The 21,390-nt window shown below is 38.8% G+C and overlaps 1 protein-coding gene across 5 annotated transcripts in view; it reads left to right on the top strand.

Moving 5' to 3' along the window:
- traf2b (Tnf receptor-associated factor 2b) overlaps positions 1 to 21,390 on the top strand; it is a 46,258-nt gene that overhangs the window by 20,538 nt on the left and 4,330 nt on the right. For 4 of the 5 annotated variants that reach the window (XM_089129963.1, XM_039661889.2, XM_039661887.2 and 1 more), the window contains exons 3-9: positions 5,817 to 5,895; positions 6,119 to 6,217; positions 8,741 to 8,902; positions 13,652 to 13,726; positions 13,990 to 14,064; positions 16,789 to 17,142; positions 19,328 to 19,505. In XM_089129963.1, coding sequence (XP_088986089.1) covers positions 5,817 to 5,895; positions 6,119 to 6,217; positions 8,741 to 8,902; positions 13,652 to 13,726; positions 13,990 to 14,064; positions 16,789 to 17,142; positions 19,328 to 19,505 — 1,022 coding nt within the window. Of the gene's footprint in view, positions 1 to 2,056; positions 2,347 to 5,816; positions 5,896 to 6,118; positions 6,218 to 8,740; positions 8,903 to 13,651; positions 13,727 to 13,989; positions 14,065 to 16,788; positions 17,143 to 19,327; positions 19,506 to 21,390 lie in introns of all 5 variants that reach the window. The other variant, XM_039661890.2, reaches the window with a different exon arrangement.

Here is a 21,390-nt window from a genome sequence, read left to right as displayed (position 1 = left end):
TGGGAAACAGCGTTCATCACTCCTTCGGGACACTACGAATACCTCGTTATGCCTTATGGGTTGTCCAACTCTCCATTCGTCTTACAATCCTTCATGAATGAAGTATTCTGAGAGTTCTTACAACGGTTTGTAATAGTGTACATTGACGACATCCTCATCTTCTCCAAGAATCTAACCGAACACCATCACGTCCGCCAAGTTCTACAAAAACTTAGAGAGCATCAACTCTTCCTAAAATTGGAGAAAAGTGAGTTCCGCCGTCCACTTCCTAGATTATGTAATCAGTTCTCTGGGAGTCCAAATGGACCTGTGGAAGGTGGATACCATCAGGAACTGGCCTCAGCCCCCCACCACAAAGGAGCTTCAACGAACGGTTCCTGGATTTTGCAAACTTTTACCACAGTTTCATCCACCAATACAGTTCCATCAGCTCCTTGCTTACTTCTCTCCTCAAGGGCCGACCCAAATCTTTGTCTTGGAGTCAAGCGGCAGTTCAAGCCTTCCAACAACTCAAAGAAGCCTTTTGTTCTGCTCCCATCCTGATCCATCCCAATCCAGATCTTCCCTTCGTGGTGGAAGTGGACACCTCATCAACCGGGGTGGGAGCCGTTCTATCCCAGTACCAAGGAGAACCGCCAGTACTCCATCCATGTGCTTTCTATTCAAAGAAACTGTCCCCGGCTGAACTAAATTATGACATTGGAAACCGTGAACTGTTGGCCATCAAACTGGCTTTCGAAGAATGGAGACACTGGCTGGAGGGAGCACACCATCAAGTCGAGGTCGTAACAGATCTTCGCAACCTCGAGTTCCTTCGTGAAGCCAAACGTCTGAACACTCGCCAAGCTCGATGGGCACTCTTCTTCACCCGTTTTAACTTTCGTGTGACCTATCGTCCTGGAGATAAGAATCAGAAGGCCGACACACTCTCCCGCCTTCATGCGCCAGAATCAATAGTGTCACCTCCTGAGCCCATTCTCCCTCCTGTCGTAGTCGTTAGTCCAATTGAATGGACCCTAGACAATCAAATCCATATGGCAACCCATGCTGAACCGGCTCCACCAGGAGGTCCCGAAGGCCGGACATATGTTCCATCTTCACTACACCTAGGATGTCTCCTGCTATGTTCGTGGATGCTCGATTTGTGCCACCACCAATATCCAACGTCAGCTCCCAGAGGGTAAGCTCAAACCTCTACCTATACCTTGTCAACCATGGTCCTATCTGGGTATAGATTTCATGGCCGACCTCCCTCCTTCTGACTCACAGACCTGCATCCTAGTCGTAGTGGACTGCTTCTCCAAAGCCTGTAAGTTCATCCCTTTGAAGGGTCTCCCCACGGCCTTCGAAACTGCCTACAAGCTGTTTGAACACGTTTTCCGCCATTTTGTTCTTCCAGAAGACATAGTATCTGATAGAGGTACCCAATTCATCTCCCGCGTTTGGCACACTTTCTTCAGGTTGCTCGGCGTTTCAGTCAGCCTATCCTCAGGCTACCACCCTCAAGCCAACGGCCAAATGGAACGGAAAGTACAGGAAATTGGGAGATATCTGCGAAATTACTGCAATCAGAATCAAAACAGCTGGAGCCGCTTCCTCCCATGGGCCGAGTATGCTCAAAACTCACTATGCCAGTATACCACCGGTCTCACACTTTTTCAATGCATACTCGGATACCAACCCCCTTTGTTTCTATGGCTTGGGGAGCCGTCTGAGGTCCCAAAAATCAACACCTGGTTTGAGACGAGTGAAAGGGTGTGGAACTCTGCGCATGTCCACTTGCAGAGAGCGGTACGACGTCACCAGAATCAAGCTAACACTAGGAGATGTAAAACCCCCGTGTATCAACCAGGTCAAAATGTATGGCTATCCACCAGAGACATCCGTCTTCGCCTACCCAGCAAGTCCTCGGTGTATATAGGTCCCTTCCCCATTGAAAGACAAATCTCCAAAGTCACCTACCAGCTTCGCCTTCCCCCAAGCTACCGCATTGCACCGTCATTTCATGTCTCCCTTCTAAAACCTTTCACTGACCCTCTAACTTCCTCTTCCCCAGGGTCTGATGTCATGGACATACCTCCTCCTCCTGAAGTTGCGAAGAAGAGTCCATCTACCACGTCCGAAACATCCTAAACTCCCGCCGACAAGGCCGCCTCCTGGAGTATCTCGTGGACTGGGAGGGATACGGACCTGAAGAACGCACATGGGTCGCAAAGGAGGACATTCTTGATCCATCCCTCCTCACCCAGATCCACGAGGCTCATCCCAACCGCCCAGCTCCTAGAGGTCGAGGCCGACCCCGTCGACGAGTCATTAGGGCGTCAGGAACCGCCCATGGAGGAGGGGGTACTGTCATAGAGTCATCTGTAACACCTGCCACACCATCAGGCTCTAATAACCCAAATCCACTCATTCGCTCATTATCTCCTGAATATTAATTTACCACGCCTGGTCCGCTCATCACTTCCAGCACTTAAAAACCCTCACGTCCCTTCATTTATTGTCTGGTTGTCTCGTCAGAGAATTTTAGACTCCCTGTCACTCCTAAAAGATCCTGGTTTCCTCAATCGTCTGGAAAGCATCAATATCTACCTCAGGCTTGTGCACTCCCACCATCTGCTTATTAACTAAAGCTTCTCACCTGCCATTGTGTCTCTCTTCTCTTCGTGACTGATGTCTCTTCTATGTCTCTCTTCTGTTCGTGACTGCTTTTGTGAGTTAATGTGACAGCAGTGGTTCAAATGTAATGTTGTGAAGCGACTGAAATAAAAAAAATAAGGACTTCACTTTATTCAACAATTTCTTTTCTGTTGGATCTCCTACACTATTTGTGTAGTAAACACTAGGGGTGTGCAAAAAAATCGATTCACATTTGAATCGCGATTCAATCTTTACCGATTCAGAATCGATTAATAGAATTCCAAAAATCGATTCATAGGCTATATTTTTTAATGGCGTGCAGGGGCGGAGTGGCAATCGGGTAAGTCGGGACTTTTACCGGTGGTCCGGTAGTGTTTCTATGGTTTCGAGGCTGCGAGGGCCGGTCTGATAAATAGTTATTGCAAGTTCTTGCCGCCCGCTGGTCAAACTGTGCAGCCACTCTGCTCAACACGTAAATAAATGCATCGATCCGCAGATCTTATGTTTGAGTTCTGTAGATCTTTTGCCAAGCGTGTCAGAGGTTACGGGTTCTAAACCACACTCGTATAGTTTTTTCTCTCTCTCATCAAAACCGAATATGTTCATTACGTTTGTGTGCATTTCATTTTGTGATTTCACCGGAGTCTCCACAACGGCGATAGATTGAAGCGCGCGTCCGAGAGAAGACTGCGCGAGCCACAGAGAACACTGTACCCATGACACTGATTGCAGCGGACACAAGCGCTCAGCTTGATTTCAAAAACAACAGGTCTCTTATTTAATAGCGACCTAAATGAATGCTCTGCTAGTTAACTGGAGATACCCGCAAATTACTCCCCTATGAACGACTTCACTGGATCTAAACAAATCAATCTAACCATAGATGTTACCAGTTAGCGGTGGCTTTTTTAAATCTATTTAAAATATTTTCGCAAGGGTTCTATGAAATTAGTATATATTTTTAGGAAGTTCAATGTGCCCAGTCGAGTTCACATTTCAACAGTCAACCTGGTAGCTGAAGTAGGCCTACTCCTTAAACCACATTTAGCATAATTGTTTGTTTGATCTGACTATAGCACTTTAAAGCTAAATGTAAAAGCTTTTTATTTAAGTTTTATTTTAAACTTGAATTAAATGTATTTAAAAGCTGGCCAAAGCTTGGCACTTCGCACTTTTTAGTTGCAAAAGTTTTTATTTTTGTATGAAGACATATAAAGTAATATCAAACTTTTCTTTTAAATTATGTCTACTGCAATCAATCACATAGGAAAAAGTAAACTACATTTATGTAGACCTGCGAATCGTTTTTTGAATCGAGAATCGTTTTTGAATCGAAAATCGATTTTGAATCGAATCTCGAGACAAAAAATCGGTATCGAATCGAATCGTGACATTTTCTGAATCGTGCACCCCTAGTAAACACAGTAGAGCACTTCCGGGTTCTATGCCAGAACGTCGGCTAAAGGCCTACTTCACACTACATGATTTTAAGCCGATTTGAAAATCATTGAGCTCGCCGACAGGTCAGGGTGTTATCACGTGCAAATCGCGGAGGATTAGTGGGTGATGAACGCTCGCCAATCTATTAGTATGAAAGAGCCAACAATGCATCAAAGACATTTGCAGACGCGTCGCAGAGCCCAGAAAAATATCTAGCATGCTAGATATCCAGAGCTGTCGCACGTGATGTCATGAGACATCAGAGCAAGGCATGGGTTGAGGTCATCGGGCAAATTTCCTTTTTTTCACGTTTTTTCTCAGAGCAAATAATCGCGCAAACAGCTTGCAGCACTAGTTTTTGTCTGACGTCCATATTTGCGTGTTTTCATTTCCGGGTGTTTCGGTTGTTTTATGATTTTTCGTGACAAAACGTGGTTTGTAGACAAGATAGAATTAAGTTGTTGTCGACTCGTGTAGTGCGTTGAACAGTCCTGATTTCAGAGAGAACAAGTCATGTAGTGTGAACCGCACAGTTCTGCCCGACATTTTAAAATCATGTAGTGTGAACTAGGCTTAATGCGACATGTGATGCTGATGCTGGAGCTGGCCTATGAGCCGACATTTTGATGTAAAATCCAGAAGCGATTTACTTTGTTATCGTGTTCCGTATACTTCGGGTGTAGTATGAGTACTTAATTTAGTTGTTTTTCGAGGCCTATTCTGCTTAATAACTTAAAAACATCAAGAATGTACCTTGTAATTTTCTCATTCATGCATGTTTCTTAATCACTCTCACTTGTCCATAACGTTTAGAAGTCCTGTGCTGTGAAGATGTATAAAGTTTGGCATGGCTAGTGTGTCTACAGAGAGTGGAAGCAAAGCCCTGGACACACACTTCCCTGTTGTTGCATGTCATTCTTAAAGTACCAGTACTAGTAAAATGAGGAACCATAACTTTTTAAAAGCACACTCTTAGAAAAAAGGGTTCTTTATATGTAGCATAGGGTTCTTTACTCAACTGCAAAAGACCTTTTGTGCAAACAATTATGATAATGAACTGAAAGAACCCTTTTGGCACAGAGGTTCTTTATAGGCTACTATTCAGTCATATATTATTACATTATTCTGCAACATTTTGCAGTTGTAAGTAATTAAATTATTGTTTATTAAACTGTTGTAGTAACTTAATATCCCATTTTAGTCATGCTGATTTTTGGAGGATAAAAACTGAAATGGCACTCTTCTTGTGATATTGATTAATTACATTTTTTAGCCCCCATATCTTGAATTTTGTGATCAGTCACAAGCATTGCATTTTAGGGGTTCCAAATACGCAGCGCTTTAGAACCTTTTAAGGTTCTATATAGAACCTTTTTTTTTCTAAGAGTGAGTATCACAATACCTTTCTAGTACAGGTATATTTAGTGCAACACTAATAAAAAGGGAATACGGGTCAACGTTTTTGAATGCTTCCCAACATTTCTTGCAACATACTTACCCTTCTTCATAAATACTTTACTTCTATGTAATTCTGCACACATGCTGCTTTCACTTCAGTTTTACCATTATCAAAGCACTTCTTTCTTCTTGTTTCATAAATAGCCAGAGGAAAGAAAAGCCTGTATATTAATGGTTTCCCAAAATTGTGATGTTTAAAGTGTTTATTGATTGATTGCCTTTCTCCTCATGCTCTCCTCTCCTGCACCTGTTAAAGTAAAATCTTTCCTCTTCATTAGCTCAGGGCCCATACCCTGCGAAGCCTGTCGTATTGAGGGTATATTTGAAGAGGCGATGTCTATGCTCAATATTACAGTGGTAAGATATGTTTCTTAAATGATACCTCTCGGAAATATAATATATATATTTTTTTAATTTCCTGGTAACTCATATTCAGTGTATTCCTGTTATTGCCAAATGTACACTGCAAAGATACTGTAGAAGTACACAGTGGAGACAATGACACAATGACATGTACAGGAATAGAATTTCAAAAGGTATTCATAATTGAAAAAAATCCATGGTCTTTGACCCCCCCCAGGCATTTCCTGACAATGCAGCACGAAGAGAAATTGATAGCTTGCCTGCTAAATGCCCAAATGACGGTTGTTGTTGGTCTGGCACACTGAAAGACTATGAGGTAAGAACATAGTTCATCTAGCTTGTTGTCATATAGAATGTTCTTCATTTTGAAATGCACTTTTATAGGTTGCCTCACAGTGACTTTGTACATATTTCAAACCAAACCCAGCCGAAATTAAGCAAGTAACCTGATAATCACTAAGCAAATAACCTAATCTGAAAACTGTGTAGTATATTGATCCCAATCTGAATTCTAACCTGTGATGCAGCTTGAATCATAATGACACGTGTTCATTTTCGTTCATTGGGCAGAGATGAACTGGCCCGATGACTTAAAACAATATGTATAGTTTAAAAAGCTATATAAATAAAGAGGACTTAACTTGACTTTCAAATATAAAGTCTGACTTTTACTCTTTAAAAAAAGAATGATGACTGCTGCTCGCAGAGTTATAATAATCAGCAGGAAGGATGGGGGTTGTTTGGAAAGTCCCAGAGCTAGCTGGAAAGTACCAGCATTACCGTATGAAAAGCTAGTTGTTTTTAAAAGCTCATTATCTTGGGCAGTGGTGTTTTTGTATTTTTATAATGCTAAAACCATAATAACTCTCATTGCCATTTTGTGCAATTATAATTTAATTATAGTTATAAATATATATTACAACTGGTATGTTGTAAATCATTTTCATCAAATACATTTTTTTTCAAACACATTTATTGAATAGTTTAGTATATTTGACAGCAAGTTTCCATTCTGACTTTCTTTTAAAAATCTGAAACTATTTTAACTTTGTCTTGGTTTTTTACTTAAATTTAGCTGGTAAAAGTATCAGTCTGACTGCATTCTTCCGTTTTGACTTATTTAGTGACTAAGTAACCTTAACCCTGACTAAAGCTGTTCTGAAACCATAACCCACTCTGAATCAGTGTTGATTCATCTGTGTGGAGACATGGTGTTTAAAGAGATAAAGCAGGAAATTCCCCTAAAAGTTTTTGCAATAGTTATCCCAGGCCAATTGTTCCAGAATTAATTTGAGGGTAGTTTTGGACAGTAAAGTCAACAGAAATTGTCGTTAGCAACCCACTGCTCACAATAAGATCAGGAACATCCTTTTAGCAAGTAAATGGGATCAAATTTTACTTCCTTAAAATGTATTAAACTCAAGTTGACTTTAAGTGCTAGATGTATGACACTTCAAACCAGAAAAAGAGGTCACAGTGACTGTGGACTGTGAAAAACACACAATGACACACCCACAATGGGAAAGAGCTTTGCGATTGACTGTACAACTAGATTTGACGAGAAATCTGAGGTATATTTTTACTGACTGCCAAAAGTTACAGAACAGCGAAGCAAATGAATCGCTGCAATTCAGAGAAACAACTGGACTCCAGGCAGCGAAAGTTGGATTTGAAGCATACCCTCTTTACTGTACCTGTATTGGGTTGTCATCATGTTCCTTATTGTCCATGTGTTAACTTAAATGTTATCATGTTCCTTATTGTCTATTCATCTGTGACACTGTGGTCTTTGATCTGTGATGTTTCACCTAGAAATACGTCACATTATGGAAGTAAAATATGTTCCGCAGTATTTCACTTGAACATGCATATTGCACAGTTTGCATCTAACAAAACATGTACTTGCTTGAAATGCAGCTTTTGAAATTTGAAGAAGAAAAAAAGTGGGTGTGTCTAAGCTTGAAGCTTATCTTCTTGTTTGCTTTTTCTGAGTAACAGATATAACTGCCATGGCATTTACCACACACCCTTTTTACGTAACTTTAGAATTATTATATATAATGTTTCATGAATAGGCAAGGCATTTGTACAACACTGCTGCTTTACAATTGTTTGACCTTTGATCTACACTGAGAATGGAAACTAATAGTATGATGAGGTAGTGAAGGTTTAATTTATTATAATTAACTAATGAATAAACTTACATTTAACCATGATCAATTCATTTGTTTCTGTATTTGTTAATATTTACTAAAGTTAATAAAATAAACTGTTCATTGTTTGATCATGTTAGTTTTTAATTTCTAAAAACATGATTTTAACATTTATTTGTTATATTTTCAACCTCATGTTATTCCAAACCAGAAATATATATATATATATATATATATATATATATATATATTAAATCTTCTGAAGCTATACACTAATTTTGTGCAAGGAACAGACAGATTTTTATTTTTATTTTTTAATGAATTATTCCTTTAAACACATCTAAGGGATTTTTGAAATTGTGTAAATGAACAGGAAATGTTTTAGGTAATGCAGACACAATGGTTTTGTCTTGTTCTAATCACAAGGTCGATATGCCATACAGTCATACGGTGATGTCTTGTGACCATTTACTAACTTGAAAACAGGAATTGCATACAAATAATAACATGGGAATAAATAGAATGAACAACAGCTATACAAAGCTGTTAACAGTCTCAAGATAATTGAAAATGGGGCACATGAAAGACAATTCAAGAGTTGGCAGTCATACATAGTAAGCTAACTATGATATTTTTCTTTTCAACATTCCTGCTAGAAATTTACAGATAATTCTTTCCTTCACTAGGGTCAACATGAAGGTCGTTGTGAATTTGAACGTGTAAAATGTGAAGCATGCCAAGCAGTCATCTTGCTTAGCGAGAAAGACCGCCACAATGATCGTGAATGCGAGGCCAGAACCCTAAACTGCAAATACTGCAAGGTTGCATTCAACTTTAAGGAAATTAAGGTAAGAGCCCTTGAACTGATCTGTTCTCAAGTTTACTGTTGATTGGTATGTGGTCTGTGCCAACAGACTCAATGTGTTGCAATAATAAATTGCCACGGCAAAGGGTAATTGCATTACACACCAATGTGGCTGAATTCATTATGGAATGGGTAGTTGAACCAAAATTGATAATTCTCTCTCATGATTTACTTTTACCTCTGCCAGAATATTCAAGCGTAATTTCCATATTATAAAAGTGAATGGCAACCAGTGACTGACATTTTTAGAGAGAAAAGGACAAGCATATCAGTGAATTGCAGCTTTCTTTATGTTGCTCGCACAGTTATCATGCAAGTTATATACTTGTACTTTTATGGTCATTTTTATTATTTATTATTGGAGCTTGAAAGCTGCTGATCTCTTTCTCTTTATATGAAAGTAGCTTAAAGGTCCCCTGACATGAAATTTTCACTTTCTGAGGGTATTTTAACATTAATATGAGTTCCCCTAGCCTGTATGTTTCCCCAGTGGCTAGAAATTCCAATGGGTGTAAATCAAGCTTTGGCTATCTTTCTCTGCCTTTGAGAAAATGAAACCTCAGACGTGCTGATCTTGAATCTCCCCTGTATGACGTCATACAGGGAAAGGTTACCTCCCCTTTCTCTGCTTTGCCCACCCAGAGAATGTGGCTCGCCCATGAGAAAATAAGCTAGGAAGTAGGGCTGGGCAAAAAAATCGATTTTTCGATTAATCGTTTTTTAAAATGTGTTCGATTCAAAATCGATTCTCAACGGCCACGAATCGTTTTTTTCCATATAAAGGGCTCGCGGACGCGGTGCTGCATCTTCTCGTCTCTCTGCACTAGGCAAGCGCCAAGCGCTGCAGCTGTCGATACACACACGCGTTCAGAAGTCGGGACATGACGGAATATTCACTTAACAATCGGGCCAGCATTGCATCGTAACCTATGATCGTAACTAACGTTTATCATTTTCACGTCTTTTTGTGTTTTACAAGCAATGTTAAACCATCCCATGCTCGCGCACTCTCAGAGATGTCTTTCACTGCCTCACAAACAGCTCGCCAGAAACAAAATTTTTGTCCCTGGATTATATCACTTTAACAGTTAAGACATTATGTCAAAACTCTGGTCTTGGTGAGTAACCTCGTAAAGACAGTCGGTAATGTCTTAAATTAGCATTAAACGCGTGTGACAGAAAGTTAATGAAACAGTATGGATTCGCGCACTAGTTCTTAAAGTGAACGCAGCCATTTGTGTCAGTCATTAATTCTGTTGTCATAACAACAGAATATAGTTTTAATTGTAAGCAATCAGAATTAAAAGCCTTTGTATTTAATTCAGTCTGGACTAAAAAGACTATCCAGTGTTATTTTACATTGGATTACTTTATTCAGTTTCTGTAGTATTTCTGACATACCCAAAAAACGACCCCAAAATGTCTCTTAATTTGTGTCTTTATTCTATTGTATTTATTTGTGCTACTTTTTTCAATTTAATTCAAAGATTGACATCAAGCTTCCATACATAAACTCTTAAAACAAAAATAAACAAAAAAATTACATTACCATTTAGGTAAGATCAATGTAAAAAAATGTCTAAATATTTATATATTTATTTATCTATATCTATCTTAAACATAAATTAACATGATACTGTTTGATCAAGCTGTGCGACTGTTCTGACTTTTTTGCATATTGCATCAAAATCCTGTTTATTCTTTGTATGCATTTAGTGTACCTAAAATAAAGAGTTTTATACAGGTTTATGGCTCTTAATTTCTTTGTATTAATTAACCACTAGTAAACTTATGTCCACTGTTCTTTTTTATAAATATAGGATTTGTATTACATCTTCATTATAGTCGAATCGAGAATCAAATCAGGAATCGAATCGAAAATTGAATCGAGAATCGAAATCGAATCGAACTGAGAGCTTGTGAATCGAAATCGAATCGAAATTGAAATGTGAATCGATACCCAGCCCTACTAGGAAGTGTGAACATGATTTGAGTTTTTCCTCGAGATATCATGGCTTGCAAACGAGCGAATGCACATAATGAGCAAATGAACATAAAAGTATTTTTTAGTTCCTTCATCTGAGAAACAATGAGTTAATTTTATTTTCTCTGGAAATGCGCCGACACAACTTCCCAAAGTTATTTCACAGATGACTGTTTCCTCAACTTGGGCCAATACAGAGCTGGCCTCGATGAACATCTGAAAATAAATAGATCGAGCTACCAAGCAACAATTTTTGATGTGTAGCCTAATTGTTCTTGCCTGATATTCTATTCAGAATGTGAGTCTGATACTGCTCCATAGGGCTTTGATAATGAGGCGTGTCTTAATCGAATCAAGAAGAAAAAAAAAACTCTGCACTCAATTGAATAGACATACAACCAATCAGAGCAAAGCAGTAAGTGAGTTGTCAACAGAACTGAACTGCATGCACTCTGGAAAAAGTATTTTTAAAAAAAAAGAGTGTTAACGACCTTTGCCGGTGTTGAAAAAAAAAAAAAATTAAGGATTTGCAGAGTACTTGCAAACTTGAAAAACATTTTTGAATGAAATAGAAAATGTGAATGTATATCCACAAGTTTCCGAGGGGCGCTCCTGTAAAAAATAAAGTGGGTGAAACTTCCGGTGACGCGGCGGAAGTAGCATTCCAATGGTATTTTGTGTGTTAGTTAGCGAAGAGGCTAGCTGTTTTTCGGAGAATTATTTTACTATTTAAAGACGCAAATCTTTATGAGAGATGTCGTTACGGAGCTCAGGGACAACATGTGCTGCTCGCGGTTGTATGTATAACCGGACTAAACTAATTTAGTGGCTTAAACGGGATTGTTTTGAACATAAGCTGAAAACGAAATCAGAGTGATTCTGCCAGAGCCCGTCTCTGATCCTGCCAACGACTGTAGTTTCCATCACCTCCCAAAAGACGACGAATCTTCCTGTGTACATTTGTTTAAATTCTTAATGTTCTATAAACTCTATCAGCATGTGTTTGGCTGTTTTCTACTGATGTTACACCTAAACTCAGGATCAAAGCCTGTGTTGACAGAATACCAAATGTGCCAGTTAATGTATTCCAGTAGCACATTCATTTATAATTTTGAATAAACTCCAAAGCACAATGACTAAGTGTGTATTTTTTATTTTAATTGTTTGTCAGCTCACACAACTGTCTGTCACCATGCCTTGATGAGTATTGATTATTAATAATATTATTATAATACTCCCAACCAACTACTGCGGAGGGTAAAGGTACTGTTATTTCACCCTTTTTAATTTCGTTGAGGTTGTGTTCCCACATCGTTAGCTAGTTTGGATCGCTATAACTTGAATGACTGTCAACTGTTGAATGAACGAGTGTCAAGCATGTCAAATCGCGCTTTGTTTACTTCCAACCGGAAGTCGCGCCCACTTTTGACGCAAGGCCTCATGGGGCGTAGGAAACTTGTGGATAGAAACAAGTTCTTCGTTTGGGATTCGATCTCGACAAAAAACCCATCAAATCTGATTGCATTTGTCGGATCTGTCTCAACTTTATAACACGGTTGGAGCGCGCCTTGATTTGAATAAATGGAGAGACGATGAAAGACACCTGGCTGAAGAAGCGTGTTCATTTGAGTAGTATAACAAAGCCTCACCATTGTTTGATGCAGCGAAGGCTAGATGTCACTGCTCTGTTCCACTTTGTAAATCTAACTAACAACGCCAACCCTACTTAAGTTTTCATGGATTCCCGACTGAATTGAGTTTAATTAAGAAGTGGATTAAAGCGGTGTGCCGGGATGAAAGTCCAAACTTTAAAATAAAACAAGGTAGCGCGTTTGTTCAAGGGAAATACTGCATTATAATGGTTGTATTGGCCCTTTATAGGTATTTTAGGTAAAAGTAGTAGGTGAGTTATAATCAGTCAGATTTACTCGTCATAAATATAATCAACTAATTTTAGCGCAGAAATAACCTTTCAATCAATATGTAGAGGCTTCAATCACTTTTTGGCAGATGAAATACTGCAGTATAATAGTTGTATTGGCCCTTTTTTGCAGGTATTTTAATTGGTAAAAAGTGAGTGATGTTTATTTGCAAGTTATGTCTGTTTGATTCACATAAAAGCAACTGCATTTGTAAAGAGAATGAGCGATACATCTTTAACACGCTCCCGCGGCCGGCCATCAATTTTCGGCAGACCATCACTTTTCGGCACGACACCGGCACTTTAGTGAATCAGACTAATTTACTAGGGATGCCGTATAAATAAACCTAGTGTAGTCCGTCAACAGTTCGCCAGAGTGATCGGTGATTCAACGGAAGTAGCAGTGCGCAAAGATCACTGAATGCGGAAGTGCTACGTGTCAGCGTGATAATCCCCTATTACTCCTCAATGGATCGAGTCCAAACCGAACTTCCTGACTAAAAAATGTTGTGGGCGGGGTTAGGTCTGGCATCCAGGCTATACTTGCTCAAGTTCAGACAGGGAATCTTTCTCTCAAAATCATTCAGGAAAAATACCTTTTATTTCTAAATTATGACCATTTTTGATCTAAAAAAAACCATATTAACTTTGTAAGGGCAGGAAACATTATACTGTAAAATAATAAAATAACCCCATGTCAGGAGACCTCTAAAAAATGATATGCATAGGTAATGCATAGCGGTTGAGCAACACAGCAGAAAGGTCAGGTAAAATAGTTATATCATCTTTACTGATTCTGCCTCCTACACTACTCTTTTCTGTTTCAGGCCCATGATGAAATATGTCAGAAATTCCCTATGCAATGCAAAGACTGTGGTAAAAAGAAAATCCCCAGAGAGAAGGTTAGTCTCTGTTCTCAGCCATACATTGTTTCTGCTTTCTTTGTGCTATTTAAATGAATGTTGAAAGTATATTGGCCTATGTTTCTTTTTCACTTGCACACAACTGCTAGTAACGTGCTGTCATAAATTATATAAACAAAAATACAAATCTGCTATGTATGTCAGTTTTAATAAAGGAATAGTTATACCTTATTTTATTTACATTCATAAAAAACCTTTTTTTTCTCTAACGTTTTCTTTTCTCCTTTTTTTTTTTTTTTCAGTTTCAAGAGCACACCAAATCTTGTGCAAAGTCAAAGTCGGCGTGCCAGTTCAGTGAGATTGGCTGCAGGGCTGTGGTGTGTATTTGTTTCTCATGAATGCATTTTGGATTAGAATAGACATTGAGTCAATTCTGAATAGAAGGCGTGGATAAGGTTTGAGCTTCTAACGAAAAACCTTTGAGGGCAAATTTTAAAAATGATTATGGTACATGGTTATGAAACAGCACATCCAACCTTTTAAAACCCACTTTGCTATTTATCTTCGTAGCTGAACCATATTTTTTTCATTAAATTTTCCAAGTTTCCATTAAATGATTCACTAGAGTAACACACACAGTCTCAAACTTCATAGAACTTGAACTGTAGCTAGTTTCCAATGTGGCTGTCACACACTGTACTTCCTAATATACACGGTATTAGGAAGTACTTCAACAGCTCCATTGAAAATCAACTGCAAATTGGAGTTTTAAAAAGTTTGAGGCTCCATGTAAATTGTTGTTTGCCGCAGATCTACTGCCTGCTTGCAGATAAGGAAAAAGTGCCAAGCACTTCTCAGACCTTTCTGGCGATATGTGTTTTGTCAAGATTAATAAAAGTTTTGGTTATAAAATAGTTCAAATAAATGTTGTAATATGAAACAAGAAACCGCCCATTAGGGGGGAGGAGCCTGCTAGAAGAATGTAAACTAAAGTATCGTTTCAATGGTAACACAATGTCCAATTTCAAAATGGTTTTTACAGGATGAATTAAGAGTGTTTAAGCGTTCAAATGATGCCTAATTTATGATGATTACTAAAATATGTGATAGAACAAAAGAGTCGATAATTAAAAAAGAGCACCAAGCGTCCAGGGTGGTGATAGTTAAGGGGGTTGAATACTAAATCCTTTAAAGTAGAATGGATTCTAAATGGCTGTCAATGTTTTTTTCATTCATCAGCTAGAAAAATAAAGTGTGAAAATGATTCCAACGATATTGTTTCTCAGTGCCATTATCGTTATTCTACTATTCTTTTACATTTAGAGCGATTTTTAAAATGACAGACATTGTTATAGTTACCAGCTTCATGTGAATGGGTCTTTAGCCATTCTGAAATGCGTCATAACTTTCAAAATCCTTAATAAGATTGTTTTGTCTGAATTAGTCAGACCAGTGGGATCTATTTTATCTTTCAGTTTGCATTTTTTTCCACATGACTTTAAAATAAAACCAAACCATTGGAGGTTGGGTTAGAAAAGTCCCAAACTCTTGGTTAAGACAAATATGCTGTATATGCAAAAGTTGGTCAATCATTGGGGGAAATGCATTTCAGACGGTAACAGATGTTATATCATAAATTCACGCCTCTGTTCTCTACTGTTGAGATCACAGTTAGTAAGTTAAAATGAAGTGTTTCCTACCTCTGAAGTCTTCAAGGAAAGTCAAAGGATTTCCCCAGTGCACCTCTTTTTAAGAACGTGCCCTCTACTGGTCAGAGAATAAACTGGAGAGCTGCAGTAGAAACAAAGCAATCTAAAATGAAAGTCCATCAGTTAGATCATCAAGTGGTGGTCACACTATTGGTGCATTGGGTGGTGCCTGTGCTCATCACAGATATTGTGCCTGGGAATAGAGTCAAGGGTGTGTCTATTCAGAATTTGAGGTAGGGAAACTGCAGAATAAGTAAAAGTATACAAGTATAAGCACATAAGAAAAGAAAAGTTAAATGATTGCAGTTTCATTGCCAAGATTAACCGCATTAATGAGCTCAGGTAGCATCAATTCAGGAAATGGAGCTTAAAAATATTTTTGTTGAAGGTCAGTGGTGCCTGAACATTAAGTTGGGGAGGGTGGGGTGAAGATAAATAGTAATGACATCATCCGCCCCTGGGCTCCCCCTCCTGGTGCCTGGTTCCTGGTTCGGTCGCACCGGTTGCACTGCCCTAAGGACGACCCTAGACATCACAATATGTTCAATAATGCTGAAGTGCATAGTATTTAGCTCATGCTGACTTTTTGGGGTGTCACCTTTACGTTTGCTTAACGTTTTACATTTTAATATCAATTGCTTATTGGTCCTGATAGCCTGTTCTGCTAATATTGGGAATGTCAAAACAAAAATAAACAAAACAAATTAATTTTGGCTATTGCAAGTTCTGTCTCCTGTAATCACAGTCATTGGAGTGACATTTACCATAATATGACAATCTTCTCGTCTCTGCTCTGGTCCATAGTGTTCCTCTTCTGACCTGCCACCAGTTATACTGCCACTCCAACCTGTGGATATGACAGATCTGCCAAAACTAATATCAGACATTTACTAAAACTATTTCATATGAAAAATGCACTTCTAACGGGAGTCAACTGCAGTAGATTATCATTTATCATCTGATGGGGATGTTTACTAAAAGTGACTTCCTTTCATACATGAAAACTGAAATTCTCTTTTCATTATGCATCAATCTGTGGACTGTGACTTTGTGATCACCAATGTTGGAGTGGATGCTGTGGTGGCAGAGCTCATTTTTAGGATGAGTTGTCACTAATTTCAATTAGATAATGACTTGGAATATTCAAAATGTAATGTCCTAATGTCCTGTGATTAATTAACTGGGCACGCATAGTGATATCTTAGTTAAACGTACCCTATTCACCTGAGTTGTCTTGCCTTGATTTTATTTTTAACCCTATCTTTCTCTTTGATAACCATATGACATTTTTCAACATAAATTAAGTGTTTTAACATCAAAGAAATGACACCACTCTTTGCTTTAATGTAACCTTTTTTTTACCTTTTTTAAATAATATATGAATGTTCTTAGGTTGACAACGGTAAGCAGCAGGAGCATGAGCAGACCAGTGTGATGGAGCATTTGCGTCTCATGCTGGGTGTGCTGTCATCTGTGCGCCTGCGAGCCGAGGGGGCTGTGGAGTGGCAGGAAGATTCTGGGCTGGGATTGTATCGCGGACCTGAAGATGCACCTCTGGCGGGGGCTGATGCTGCCGCCCATAATGCAGGAAGAGGAGCCGGTCCTGGTGTGCAGCAGAAAGTCACAGCTTTGGAGAACATAGTTTGTGTGTTGAACAGAGAGGTTGAACGCTCGGCCCTCACCCTGGAGGCGCTGTCCCGGCAACATCGGCTAGACCAGGAAAAGATTGAGAACTTGTCAAACAAGGTACACCGCACACCTTGCAGGAAATCATACCCTTATAGTAAAAAAAAAAAAGCGCTCGCTAAGTTGGATTTATAGGATTTTTTTTTCTTTCGGATAGCAGAGATGGTTATGATGCTCTGCTATGTGTCCGAAGGTGATGCGAGGCTCTCACCTTGCAGGTAACCAAATAATGACGTATTGATCAATCTTGTTTTATAACTGACTGGTGAACATTTTACTTTGAAGGATAGTTTACACAAATATGACTCATCATATTGTTACAAACCTGTATGATTTACTCCACTTGGAAGACTCCAATTTTCCATGTAATGATAGTGAATGGGGGACAGAAATTGTTATTTATTTCCAAAAATAACAAAAAGCATTATACATTAAGTGGTCCATACAACTTCTGAAGCCATATGATAGGTTTGTTTATGTGAATTTATTATTACAATTTACTCTAAAATAATGAATTTGCAACTTTTTCACATTTTTTCTGATGGTGCATTATGCGTTAGAAGAAAAAAGTCATGCAAGTTTGGGGCAACATGGCCTGTGCCCCAAATTAGAGTGTTTTTATTTTATTTTTTTTGTTGTTGTTTTTTTTGTAGCTTAAGGCCGGAGACATACTGGCTGCTTGGCATAAGCGTTTCAGCTGTGTGCCGTGTCTGTCCATTTCTATTTCGACTCCCATGTTAACAGGTTAGAGCTTGCACACTGCCTGCGTGACACGCGGGAAACGTGTGCATACTAGATATAGAACCGATGACTATTTTTCACGCAAGCGTGTTGGAAGCGTTTCCAGGTAAAAAAAACAATTGGAAACAATGTTTATATGTAATTTTGTACACGAATACATATTAATAAATTACATTTTGATGTTTAAAAGTCTAGGTTTTGACATATATTCAGATATCAATGTAATTTAAACGAATAATAATAATAATTATCGATTTTCAAATATTGCCATTATTTTTGCCTATATAGAATTTCATGTCATTTTTATTTATTAATCGAGTCCTGGTGTCTACTACAGATGTCATAGCATAACATATGAATAAAATATCTTTTTTTTTTTTCAGTTGTTTCTTGGGCTCTTAACAATGTCATTACATTAAGAAGAAAAAAAAACTTTTGAAAAAAACATTCTGGGCCTCAGGAGAATATAAAGATAAGATAACAATAACAATAACAACAAATAAGGCTGCAATAACAACGTAGTGTGTGTTCAGAGTGACGGTCCACCATCAGGCTAAATATAGGCTCGTTAAAGCTACACAAAATTTGTAAATGCTATTGAAATAAATAAACAGACAGCCCTCTTCCATATTTTTCGGATTTTGGAAGATGTGTGATAACAGTTGAAATTGTTGTCGTAAAGGCAAGAGCAACACACCGCTAATCCAAATGTAGACTATCCCTGCTGCCACCTAGCAGCAGCAGTGCTGCGTCATGTTTCTGGTGTGTAAAGACACAGAAAACGTGACGCAGCCACCACGCAGGTGGCACGTAACGGAAACGCCACGCTCACACCACGCAGCCAGTGTGTCTCCGGCCTAATAGTCTGTTTGTATTGTCAGTGGAAGCCTTCGCTATAAAACAGTTGTTTGCAAGATTTGTTTCTGTCGACTGTTACTTGTGAAACAGGTTTTCCTCCCCCAGCAGAAGAGCCTCTGCTGTCTCTGCCATGATCCTTAATTCAAATGGGATTTGAAGTGGGAACCATCCTGGAATTTCTGCTAATTGATCAGTTTTGCGTTGAGTAATTCAACCAAAAAATGTTATCTTTCCTTAAATGAGTACTACAGTACTCTTAACAATTACCAGAACTTTAGTAAAAATCTAAGAAAAAGTACAAATAAAGTAAAAATCTAAGAAAGACACAATAGACAAGTTTTTACTTATCCATCATATGTCAGTATATCATTGTTTTACTACAGCTCCACCATTGCTGCTTAAGAGTTAATCGTCTTCATTTTCATTTAATGACAGAACTACTCCATTAATAATTACCATAGAACCATAGGCACCAATGAACCAAAGACAATGTGCCAGTGTCGCCAACTTTACATCTAAGACCGATAGAGTATTGTGTAGATATGTCCTTCAAATGTTAGTATATCAGCATTACTTTATTTTAACCACATTGCTGTTTGTCAGTTCCATAACCCTGTTTTCCTTCTGTTTTTGGTGACTCTTGTAGGTGCGACAGCTGGAACGGACTTTAACCATGCGAGATCTGCAGTTAGCAGAATCCGATCAGTCTTTGCGGGAGTTGCAGTTCTGCACATACGACGGAGTGTTCATTTGGAAAATAGCAGACTTTACTCGTCGCAGACAGGACGCAGTGGGAGGACGAGCACCTGCCATGTTCTCACCTGGTAAGGTTAAGATCAGATTCAAGGTTCAGTACAAGTTAAGCTCAATAAACAGTGTTTGCTGCATGTTGTCCAATAAGAACAGAAAATTATTTCCAGCACTCACCCTTTGGTTTGTTTTTCAATTTTGAAAGCAAAAATCAGGGTTACATGAGGCGCGTACTGTGGACGTACATAAACCGTACCAGTGCCCAGAGGGTTTAAAGACCGAAATATGAATCTCATATGTTTGATATGCTCTGCTCAGCTCTATAAAAGGAAGTTATGTCTCCTCCCTTTTTGCTATTTATGTGGGACATTGTACGGAAGTTACCAGGTGTACATGCTTTACAGCTATTGGTCATGAAACTAAGGGGAGAATAATCTATATAATAGTATAATTGTAAATTATTTTCTGTGGTATTCAACATTGTCACAAATGCTGTTGATTGATCTTGTGTCCTGGAATGTTCTTGGTTCAATACATTTTAATCCTACTTTGCATTTTGTAAATAGTAAATTGTAACCAGAACTTGAATGGAGCTTGAGGGCTTTGATGCTTTGTGGCACTTAGCACAATGTCCTGACTGGAATTTAAGCTTATGTGAAGGTTATTTTTAGAATGCATTTTTTAAAGGTGCAGTGAGTCATTTTTAGCGACATCTAACGGTTCGGTTGCGAGTTTGCACTAAGGGCTCAGCCCACTGCTCACCCCTCCCTTTCGAAGAAGCTACGGTGGCTAAAACGGGACAAACATATCGTCGCCTGACACAGCTGAGAATAGCCAGAGTAAGCCAAGAGTGTGTAATATTGTCACTGTTTCTGAACCACAGTTTATTATAAACCACATCATGGATAAAGTTTACAAAACCATAGTCAGGTGAGGATCAAGGGTCTTAATATGTAATATAATAATAGTAAGCTGATTGTCTCACAAACGTAACCAGCACATTTCTCCCCACATAGCTAACCCATAATACAGTGAGGGAGAAGAAACATATGAAACTATGCAACTATATATGTTTTCTAACAGGGTAGTAAAAGTTTGGCTGGCTAATATGAGCCGTTACTGTGGCTGAGCTGGTTAAAGCATAAAGCCTTGGTTAAACTCGATGCGTCCGCATGAGCCCAAAGACGCGCACGGCACAAATGACATGATTGTAACAGCACGCGTGCCTCCGCATCCCCTAGACACCATTTACTACATACAATAGGCTTTCTTCTCTGATTTTGAAAACTCTTTGCGATCGACTTTAAATGCTTCTGAGATCGACTTGTCGACCGCGATCGATGGGTTGGTTATTCCTGTAACGTTACTGTGTCAATGACAAGAGTACTAATCAGCTGTCTCACAAACGTAACCAGCACATTTATCCCCACATAGCAAAGCCATAACACAGCGAGGGAGAGTAACTACACGAAACAGTCCAACTACATATTTTACACCACTGACAAGGGAAACGTCACTACTCACGGTGTCTATTGCTTCTAGCTTTCTGCGGCTTCTCTTTCAAGGTATGAACGAAACGCGTTCTGTAGCGCTGTGTGTTCGCGTTCGGCTACGCTAGAAACATGATGTCACAATATGTCGACCTTCATAGAGGGGATGCCCGCGGTCATGTAGATATAAATGTTTCATTCGAAGGTAATAAAAACATTAAGGTTTATTAAGTAAGTTCTTTATACACCACTGAAAACAGTTATGGATGTCATTGCATTTCTGTTAAAGGGATAGTTCACTTTGAAATTAATTTGTTGATATGTTTTAGCTTACCTCAAGGGCATCCTAGATGTAGGTGTCTTTGTTTCCACAGCATTTTCAATTTTGACATTTTTTTGGTCAAACCGTTGTTGTCTGTCAGTCCTATAATGCAGTTTTAAGGGGTCCACCTCAAAAAGCATGCACAGA

The sequence above is a fragment of the Pimephales promelas genome, chromosome 4 (genome assembly GCF_988280905.1).
Source record: "Pimephales promelas chromosome 4, fPimPro1.hap1.1, whole genome shotgun sequence".
NCBI lineage: Eukaryota > Metazoa > Chordata > Actinopteri > Cypriniformes > Leuciscidae > Pimephales > Pimephales promelas.
Note: the sequence above shows the minus strand (reverse complement) of the source record. Positions and strands in the feature narration are given on the sequence as shown.